Below are 11,204 nucleotides of genomic sequence, written 5' to 3'. Positions count from 1 at the left end.
TCAGAGGCTGGAGCTGCTGACCCTGAGACCTGATCCAGGACCAGAGGCTGGAGCTGCTGCCCCTGAGACCTGATCCAGGATCAGAGGCTGGAGCTGCTGCCCCTGAGACCTGATCCAGGATCAGAGGCTGGAGCTGCTGCCCCTGAGACCTGATCCAGGATCAGAGGCTGGAGCTGCTGCCCCTGAGACCTGATCCAGGTGGTTAGGGTTTTCCGGGTCACAGCCGCCCTGAGGCTTGTTTGTCAGGAGGTGATGATGTCACAGGGAAACTGATCCACAGCTGACGGCGTGATGATGTCATCCAGGTCAAAGACACGGAGACACGATACTTTGTGTTACTATGAGACCGACAACAGGTCCTCAGGTTCCCCTAGAGACCAGGTCCACCACAGACCAGTTTAACAGTCCTCAGGTCCCCCAAGAGACCAGGTCCACCACAGACCAGTTTAACAGTCCTCAGGTCCATCACAGACCAGTTTAACAGTCCTCAGGTCCACCACAGACCAGTTTAACAGTCCTCAGGTCCAACACAGACCACTTTAACAGTCCTCAGGTCCATCACAGACCAGTTAAACAGTCCTCAGGTCCACCACAGACCAGTTAAACAGTCCTCAGGTCCACCACAGACCAGTTTAACAGTCCTCAGGTCCACCACAGACCAGTTTAACAGTCCTCAGGTCCAACACAGACCAGTTTAACAGTCCTCAGGTCCATCACAGACCAGTTAAACAGTCCTCAGGTCCACCACAGACCAGTTTAACAGTCCTCAGGTCCACCACAGACCAGTTTAACAGTCCTCAGGTCCATCACAGACCAGTTTAACAGTCCTCAGGTCCATCACAGACCAGTTTAACAGTCCTCAGGTCCATCACAGACTAGTTTAACAGTCCTCAGGTCCATCACAGACCAGTTTAACAGTCCTCAGGTCCCCCACAGACCAGTTTAACAGTCCTCAGGTCCATCACAGACCAGTTAAACAGTCCTCAGGTCCATCACAGACTAGTTTAACAGTCCTCAGGTCCATCACAGACCAGTTTAACAGTCCTCAGGTCCATCACAGACTAGTTTAACAGTCCTCAGGTCCACCACAGACCAGTTTAACAGTCCTCAGATCCATCACAGACCAGTTGAACAGTCCTCAGATCCATCACAGACCAGTTTAACAGTCCTCAGGTCCATCACAGACCAGTTTAACAGTCCTCAGGTCCATCACAGACTAGTTTAACAGTCCTCAGATCCATCACAGACCAGTTGAACAGTCCTCAGATCCATCACAGACCAGTTTAACAGTCCTCAGGTCCATCACAGACCAGTTTAACAGTCCTCAGATCCATCACAGACCAGTTTAACAGTCCTCAGATCCATCACAGACCAGTTGAACAGTCCTCAGATCCATCACAGACCAGTTGAACAGTCCTCAGATCCATCACAGACCAGTTAAACAGTCCTCAGGTCCATCACAGACTAGTTTAACAGTCCTCAGGTCCATCACAGACCAGTTTAACAGTCCTCAGGTCCATCACAGACCAGTTTAACAGTCCTCAGATCCATCACAGACCAGTTGAACAGTCCTCAGATCCATCACAGACCAGTTTAACAGTCCTCAGGTCCATCACAGACCAGTTTAACAGTCCTCAGATCCATCACAGTGACCCGTGTCACCTTCAGACGGGCGCCCTGCTGTCAACCATGACGCCATCGCACTTCTCCAGCAACCAATCAGGCGGCAGGAGGCGTTCAGGGCCAGGATCTGCTCCCGCTGAGACGCTCTGAGGCATAAATATAAATAAGATCAGTGCACGAGTGTGAACATATGTGACCCCCCACACACACACACACACACACACACACACACACACACACACACACACACACACACACACACACACACACCACATTTATCTGATTTCATGTGTATCTAAGTTCGCACAGCTCGTCTTCGTGGTCCCTGTCCTCTGAGATTTAGGTTTGAAACTCTGGTCGATTCAGTAAAAGCACAGGACGTCTTCACCCTGAGACAGACGGATGCTGGAGGGGGACAGCTGAGGTCTCCAGATGGAGCTCCTCAGGGACCAAGGATGTCTTCTCCTACACCGTGGACACTTCAGAGACACTGTGGACACTTCAGAGACACCATGGCAACTTCAGGGACACTTCAAAGACAAAGTGGACAGTTCTGGGACAGCGTGGACACTTCAGGGACACCTCTGCGTGTCCGATCTTGTGCAGCCTTCAGAGTTCCTTCTCTCTGTTCTCATGTTTCCGACCCTCCTGCCGGGACCTGAACACACCACGGCTCTGATGATGTCACTGCTCAGTCAAAAGGATCGGCGCGAGGAGAGGAGCGTCAGTCCGCCTGCACGAGCACACGGACACTTCCACACCACAGGAAGAGAAGAAGAGAGGAGGAGGAGGAGGAAGAAGAGGGGGAGAAGAAGAAGAACAGAGTTAGAACAAGAAAAGAAGAACAAGTGTGTGATCTTTCATTTATCTCTCCTGGTGTTCTGCTCCACCGCAGAGGAGGAGGAGGAGGATGGCGCAGACGGCGGCGGTGCGTCACGGCAGAATGCTTTGACTTTTCTGCACCTTTATTTCCTCCAAACACCTGATCCCCACTCCGCCCTGCACCTGACCCGCCCCACTCCACCCTGCACCTGATCCCCACTCCACCCTGCACCTGACCCGCCCCACTCCACCCTGCACCTGACCCGCCCCACTCCGCCCTGCACCTGACCCGCCCCGCACCTGACCCGCCCCACTCCGCCCTGCACCTGACCCGCCCCACTCCACCCTGCACCTGACCCCACCTGACCCGCCCCACTCCACCCTGCACCTGACCCCACCTGACCCGTCCCACTCCGCCCCGCACCTGACCCGCCCCACTCCACCCTGCACCTGACCCGCCCCGCACCTGACCCGCCCCACTCCACCCTGCACCTGACGCCACCTGACCCGTCCCACTCCGCCCTGCACCTGACCCGCCCCACTCCACCCTGCACCTGACCCGCCCTGCACCTGACCCGCCCCACTCCACCCTGCACCTGACCCGCCCCACTCCGCCCTGCACCTGACCCGCCCCACTCCACCCTGCACCTGACCCGCCCCACTCCGCCCCGCACCTGACCCGCCCCACTCCACCCTGCACCTGACCCCACCTGACCCGCCCCACTCCGCCCTGCACCTGACCCGCCCCACTCCACCCTGCACCTGACCCCACCTGACCCGTCCCACTCCGCCCTGCACCTGATCGGCACTGTTTCTGCCCTGCCCCGCCCCCTCAGCGTCATGTTCTCCGACCTGCCGTCCAACCTGAGCGCTTCTCTGTCTCCTCTGGAGCTTGGCTGGAGTGACACGCCGCAGGAGCGTCTGTCTCACAGCGGGCACCGCGTGGTGTCGGTGTTCCTGGGCTCCATCATGGTGCTGGGGTTCCTCAACAACCTGCTGGTCCTGGTTCTGTTCTGCCGCTTCAGGAGCCTGCGGACCCCCGTGAACGTGCTGCTGCTCAACATCAGTGTCAGCGACATGCTCGTCTGCGTCTGCGGCACCACGCTCAGCTTCGCCTCCAGTCTGCGCAGCCGCTGGCTGTACGGACGCAGCGGCTGCATGTGGTACGGCTTCATCAACTCCTGCTTCGGTCAGTTATTCATGATTAGTAATATTAATATTTATTATTAATATCAAGTGTTAATACATGAGGCATTGGTTGACTGTAGTCTGTGATTATCAGGACTGTAGTCTGTGATTATCAGGACTGTAGTCTGTGATTATCAGGACCGTAGTCTGTGATTATCGGGACCGTAGTCTGTGATTATCAGGACTGTAGTCTGTGATTATTAGGACTGTAGTCTGTGATTATCAGGACTGTAGTCTGTGATTATCAGGACTGTAGTCTGTGATTATCGGGACTGTAGTCTGTGATTATCAGGACTGTAGTCTGTGATTATCAGGACTGTAGTCTGTGATTATCGGGACTGTAGTCTGTGATTATCGGGACTGTAGTCTGTGATTATCAGGACTGTAGTCTGTGATTATCGGGGCTGTAGTCTGTGATTATCAGGACTGTAGTCCGTGATTATCAGGACTGTAGTCTGTGATTATCGGGACTGTAGTCTGTGATTATCAGGACTGTAGTCTGTGATTATCGGGACTGTAGTCTGTGATTATCAGGACTGTAGTCTGTGATTATCGGGGCTGTAGTCTGTGATTATCAGGACTGTAGTCTGTGATTATCGGGGCTGTAGTCTGTGATTATCAGGACCGTAGTCTGTGATTATCGGGACTGTAGTCTGTGATTATCGGGACCGTAGTCTGTGATTATCGGGACTGTAGTCTGTGATTATCGGGACTGTAGTCTGTGATTATCAGGACTGTAGTCTGTGATTATCCGGACTGTAGTCTGTGATTATCGGGACTGTAGTCTGTGATTATCGGGACTGTAGTCTGTGATTATCAGGACTGTAGTCTGTGATTATCAGGACTGTAGTCTGTGATTATCGGGACTGTAGTCTGTGATTATCAGGACTGTAGTCTGTGATTATCGGGACCGTAGTCTGTGATTATCAGGACTGTAGTCTGTGATTATCAGGACTGTAGTCTGTGATTATCGGGACTGTAGTCTGTGATTATCGGGACTGTAGTCTGTGATTATCGGGACTGTAGTCTGTGATTATCGGGACTGTAGTCTGTGATTATCAGGACTGTAGTCTGTGATTATCGGGACTGTAGTCTGTGATTATCGGGACTGTAGTCTGTGATTATCAGGACTGTAGTCTGTGATTATCGGGACTGTAGTCTGTGATTATCAGGACTGTAGTCTGTGATTATCGGGACTGTAGTCTGTGATTATCGGGACTGTAGTCTGTGATTATCGGGACTGTAGTCTGTGATTATCGGGACTGTAGTCTGTGATTATCAGGACTGTAGTCTGTGATTATCGGGACTGTAGTCTGTGATTATCGGGACTGTAGTCTGTGATTATCAGGACTGTAGTCTGTGATTATCGGGACTGTAGTCTGTGATTATCAGGACTGTAGTCTGTGATTATCAGGACTGTAGTCTGTGATTATCGGGACTGTAGTCTGTGATTATCGGGACTGTAGTCTGTGATTATCAGGACTGTAGTCTGTGATTATCGGGGCTGTAGTCTGTGATTATCAGGACTGTAGTCCGTGATTATCAGGACTGTAGTCTGTGATTATCGGGACTGTAGTCTGTGATTATCAGGACTGTAGTCTGTGATTATCGGGACTGTAGTCTGTGATTATCAGGACTGTAGTCTGTGATTATCGGGGCTGTAGTCTGTGATTATCAGGACTGTAGTCTGTGATTATCGGGGCTGTAGTCTGTGATTATCAGGACCGTAGTCTGTGATTATCGGGACTGTAGTCTGTGATTATCGGGACCGTAGTCTGTGATTATCGGGACTGTAGTCTGTGATTATCGGGACTGTAGTCTGTGATTATCAGGACTGTAGTCTGTGATTATCAGGACTGTAGTCTGTGATTATCAGGACTGTAGTCTGTGATTATCAGGACTGTAGTCTGTGATTATCGGGACCGTAGTCTGTGATTATCCGGACTGTAGTCTGTGATTATCGGGACTGTAGTCTGTGATTATCGGGACTGTAGTCTGTGATTATCAGGACTGTAGTCTGTGATTATCAGGACTGTAGTCTGTGATTATCGGGACTGTAGTCTGTGATTATCAGGACTGTAGTCTGTGATTATCGGGACCGTAGTCTGTGATTATCAGGACTGTAGTCTGTGATTATCAGGACTGTAGTCTGTGATTATCGGGACTGTAGTCTGTGATTATCGGGACTGTAGTCTGTGATTATCGGGACTGTAGTCTGTGATTATCGGGACTGTAGTCTGTGATTATCAGGACTGTAGTCTGTGATTATCGGGACTGTAGTCTGTGATTATCGGGACTGTAGTCTGTGATTATCAGGACTGTAGTCTGTGATTATCGGGACTGTAGTCTGTGATTATCAGGACTGTAGTCTGTGATTATCGGGACTGTAGTCTGTGATTATCGGGACTGTAGTCTGTGATTATCGGGACTGTAGTCTGTGATTATCGGGACTGTAGTCTGTGATTATCAGGACTGTAGTCTGTGATTATCGGGACTGTAGTCTGTGATTATCGGGACTGTAGTCTGTGATTATCGGGACTGTAGTCTGTGATTATCAGGACTGTAGTCTGTGATTATCGGGACTGTAGTCTGTGATTATCAGGACTGTAGTCTGTGATTATCGGGACTGTAGTCTGTGATTATCGGGACTGTAGTCTGTGATTATCGGGACTGTAGTCTGTGATTATCGGGACTGTAGTCTGTGATTATCAGGACCGTAGTCTGTGATTATCGGGACTGTAGTCTGTGATTATCGGGACTGTAGTCTGTGATTATCGGGACTGTAGTCTGTGATTATCGGGACTGTAGTCTGTGATTATCAGGACCGTAGTCTGTGATTATCGGGACTGTAGTCTGTGATTATCGGGGCTGTAGTCTGTGATTATCAGGACTGTAGTCTGTGATTATCAGGACTGTAGTCTGTGATTATCGGGACTGTAGTCTGTGATTATCAGGACTGTAGTCTGTGATTATCAGGACTGTAGTCTGTGATTATCAGGACTGTAGTCTGTGATTATCGGGACTGTAGTCTGTGATTATCGGGACTGTAGTCTGTGATTATCAGGACTGTAGTCTGTGATTATCGGGACTGTAGTCTGTGATTATCAGGACTGTAGTCTGTGATTATCGGGACTGTAGTCTGTGATTATCAGGACTGTAGTCTGTGATTATCGGGACAGTAGTCTGTGATTATCGGGACAGTAGTCTGTGATTATCGGGACTGTAGTCTGAGTTGCCACAGACCCCCAGCGCGCCGAGGTCGACTGTCAGGAGACGAACACATTAGCGTAGCAGTGTCGGGCCAGAGGCAGCAACATCCCCCCCAGAGTCCTGGTTCACTCCTCACCTTAAGGTGCGACACAGCGATAAAGACAGGATTGTCTTCAACTGCTCCGTTCAGTACGAAGGAAAGTCTCTCGATGGTCTTCTTCCTGGACCTGCTCTAGGACCATCGCTGCTAGGAGTCCTAATTCGGTTCGGGCAGTACCCAGTTGCGGTGAGTGATTCGCCTTCTGCCAGCTGACAAACCCGTTCTGCGCTTCATCTGGCGGGACATGAAGGACAGAGGAGCCGACGATCTGTTAATAGGAAGTACTTCCATTTGGCACTACGTCCAGCCCCTGCTGTGCCATCTACGCTTGGGCTACGTTGGGGATGCCTCCGTGACTCCCCTAAGTACAAACATAGACCAGTGGAGAGAACTGAACTCACCTTGAGGAATGTCTACTAGGTACTTGCTTGTCAGTATGACCCCCTGGGTTATATCGTACCGTTTACCACCAGAGCCAAGATTCTGGTTCGGGATCTTTGGAAGGAACCAATCGGCTGGGATGAGCTGATCCAGCCACAGAGCCTCCGTGACAGTTTGATTGGCTGGGAGCGAGAGATTCCAGACCTCGTCCAGATGGAGATCCCCAGATGTTATGCACCAGCGTCTGCAGACTCGTCGAGATCAGGCAGAGATCTGCACATTTTCTGTGATTCTTCTGAGAGAGCCGGCGGCTCTGTTGCTCATCTATGGACAGAAGACGCTCATTATGAAGTCCATGTCTCCTTTGTCCTGGCCAGGTCCCGCGTGGCGCCAAAGAAGCAACTGTCCATGCCTCGGAAGAATTGAGCACTGCTCTTACTGGGGCAGTGCACGGGAAGGAACTGTGTGGCCCCGTGAAGGGACCGTACGGAGTCGATTGATTTGGCCAATTTCACCGGTGGAGCCCGAGAGCTACGCGAGCGCTCGTCGTGGATCCACAGCTCCTGCGAGCTTTATGGCCTGTCAGCAAGGTGACGACCTCTTATCCTGGAGCTGACGCATTCGGACTGCGGATATCAATGTTCACCAGTACCTTGTCTGGTCCGGCTCCCTAATCTGGAAGACTTTGGTCCGGCTCCCTGAGCCTGAAGACTCTGGTCCGGCTCCCTGAGCCTGAAGACACTGGTCCGGCTCCCTGAGCCTGAAGACTCTGGTCCGGCTCCCTGAGCCTGAAGACACTGGTCCGGCTCCCTGAGCTTGAAGACTCTGGTCCGGCTCCCTGAGCCTGAAGACTCTGGTCCGGCTCCCTGAGCCTGAAGACTCTGGTCCGGCTCCCTGAGCCTGAAGACTCTGGTCCGGCTCCCTGAGCCTGAAGACACTGGTCCGGCTCCCTGAGCCTGAAGACACTGGTCCGGCTCCCTGAGCCTGAAGACTCTGGTCCAGGATCCAGTGACCTGAGTGGACTTTGTGTGGACGGTCGGGGGCAGCCGTCTTAGAAAGGCCGTGTTTTAAAGTCTTCTAAAATAAAAGCTGTTCTCACACACACACACACACACACACACACACACACACACACACACACACACACACACACACACACACACACACACACACACACACACACACACACACACACACACACACACACACACACACACACACACACACACACACACACACACACACACACACACACACTCGTTTGTGTAAAGTTTCGCTTCTTTGAACAAAACATGAGAAGAATGTGACCGAGGCGTTCAGGGCCCACAGCAAAGTCAGGACATCTGACACTCAGGGGGAAGCGCTGTTACACTGAGACCGTTAAGTTAACTACAAAAGACCATTAAGTTTAGACGACTAAAGGAGACGGTAAAGTTAACTACAGGAGACCGTTATGTGGCGGTCTGTCTCCCTCAGGCATCGTGTCCCTCGTGTCCCTCGCCATCCTGTCCTACGACCGCTACAGCACCCTGATGGTGTACAACAAGCGTGCGGCGGACTACAGGAAGCCGCTGCTGGCGGTGGGTGGGGCCTGGCTGTACTCGGTAGCGTGGACGGTGCCGCCCCTGCTTGGCTGGAGCAGCTACGGGCTGGAGGGCGCCGGCACCAGCTGCTCTGTGGCGTGGACAGAGCGCTCGCCACGCTCTCACTCCTACGTCATCTGTCTGTTCGTCTTCTGCCTCGGCGTCCCCGTGCTCGTCATGGTGTACTGCTACGGACGACTGCTGCACGCCGTCAGACAGGTCTGTGACTCAGCACTTTACACACACCGTGACTCAGCACTTTACGCACACTGTGACTCAGCACATTTACTGTGATGACTTTATTTACATCTGTATTGAGTGAGTCGTACCTGTGGGCGTGTCTTACCTGGGTCTCATCTCTCAGGTCGGGCGCTTCAGGCGGACGGCGGCTCGTCGCAGAGAGTTCCACATCCTGTTCATGGTCATCACCACGGTGGCGTTCTACCTGCTCTGCTGGATGCCGTACGGCGTCGTCGCCATGATGGCCACCTTCGGTCGGCCAGGAGCCGTCAGCCCCATCGCCGCCGTCGTCCCGTCGATCCTCGCCAAGAGCAGCACGGTCATCAACCCGCTCATATACATCCTCATGAACAAACAGGTGAGTCAGCAAAAATCTGGTTTAAAACATGCTGAGTCATTTAAATGAATAACTGAGAAAACGGGGCCCTGAACGCACCGTCACCTTTAGAGCTACTCATCATGAATCAGCTTCAAACGCGTCTGAACATAAAGTTTAATTAATTTATAACTAAAGTTAAATCATTAAATCAGACGCGTTTACATTTAAAAGTGTTGTTGCTTCATAAACAACAACAACAACAACAACAACAACAACAACAACAATAACAACAATAACCTGTGTTGTTCAGTTTTTCCGCTGCTTCCTGATCCTGTTCCGTTGTGAGCATCGTCTGACGGAGGTCGTTCACACGTCGATGCCGTCAAAGACCACGGCGCTGCAGCTCAACAGGCGAGGCTGTGACGGCGCCCCGGGACACGCCAAGGATCCAGGGCACGTCCGTGCCACGGGTCACGAACACGCCAACGCCACGGGCCCTGGACACGCCCCCGTCAACGTGGAAGGAACCAGCGAGGGCGTCTCTGAGGATCCACCTGAAGCCTCCGCTGTGATGTCAGCGTGATGTCACAGTGATGTCAGCGTGATGTCACAGTGATGTCAGCGTGATGTCACAGTGATGTCACAGTGATGTCAGCGTGATGTCACAGTGATGTCAGCGTGATGTCAGCGTGATGTCAGCGTGATGTCACAGTGATGTCAGCGTGATGTCAGCGTGATGTCACAGTGATGTCAGCGTGATGTCAGCGTGACGTCAGCGTGATGTCACAGTGATGTCAGCGTGATGTCAGCGTGATGTCAGCGTGACGTCAGTGATGTCACAGTGATGTCAGCGTGATGTCACTGTGATGTCAGCGTGATGTCAGCGTGATGTCACAGTGATGTCAGCGTGATGTCACAGTGATGTCAGCGTGATGTCAGCGTGATGTCAGCGTGATGTCACAGTGATGTCAGCGTGATGTCAGCGTGATGTCACAGTGATGTCAGCGTGATGTCAGCGTGACGTTAGCGTGATGTCACAGTGATGTCAGCGTGATGTCAGCGTGATGTCAGCGTGACGTCAGTGATGTCACAGTGATGTCAGCGTGATGTCACTGTGATGTCAGCGTGATGTCAGTGATGTCACAGTGATGTCAGCGTGATGTCACTGTGATGTCACAGTGATGTCAGCGTGATGTCAGCGTGATGTCACAGTGATGTCACAGTGATGTCACAGTGATGTCACAGTGATGTCACAGTGATGTCACAGTGATGTCAGCGTGATGTCACAGTGATGTCAGCGTGATGTCACAGTGATGTCAGCGTGATGTCAGCGTGATGTCACAGTGATGTCACAGATCAGAAACATTATATTTTATCATTTTTAAATTATAACTCCACCGGACCGATGACAGGTCAGTGAACGTTTATATAATTAAGGTAAAATATCATTAAACTTTAGAATAATTCATTAAATTATATATTTATAATTATATAATATTTAATAATCATTATTATGAAATAATTAAATATAATATAAATAATATTTAATAATCATTATTATGAAATAATTAAATATAATATAAATAATATTTAATAATCATTATTATGAAATAATTAAATATAATATAAATAATATTTAATAATCATTATTATGAAATAATTAAATATAATATAAATAATATTTAATAATCATTATTATGAAATAATTAAATATAATTATATAATATTTAATAATCAT

The 11,204-nt window shown here is 50.5% G+C and overlaps 1 protein-coding gene across 1 annotated transcript; it reads left to right on the top strand.

The window, feature by feature from the left end:
* Positions 1 to 3,285: 3,285 nt before the first annotated feature.
* LOC310966276 (pinopsin-like) lies at positions 3,286 to 10,049 on the top strand (the record flags this gene model as incomplete). Its single annotated transcript, XM_083940856.1, has 4 exons — positions 3,286 to 3,634; positions 8,801 to 9,126; positions 9,272 to 9,505; positions 9,777 to 10,049. 4 exons carry the CDS (start codon positions 3,286 to 3,288, stop codon positions 10,047 to 10,049), a joined length of 1,182 nt encoding a protein of 393 aa, XP_083796982.1.
* Between the last annotated feature and the right edge of the window lie 1,155 nt (positions 10,050 to 11,204).

Source organism: Echiichthys vipera (assembly GCF_963691815.1).
Source record: "Echiichthys vipera genome assembly, contig: SCAFFOLD_90, whole genome shotgun sequence".
NCBI lineage: Eukaryota > Metazoa > Chordata > Actinopteri > Perciformes > Trachinidae > Echiichthys > Echiichthys vipera.
Note: the sequence above shows the minus strand (reverse complement) of the source record. Positions and strands in the feature narration are given on the sequence as shown.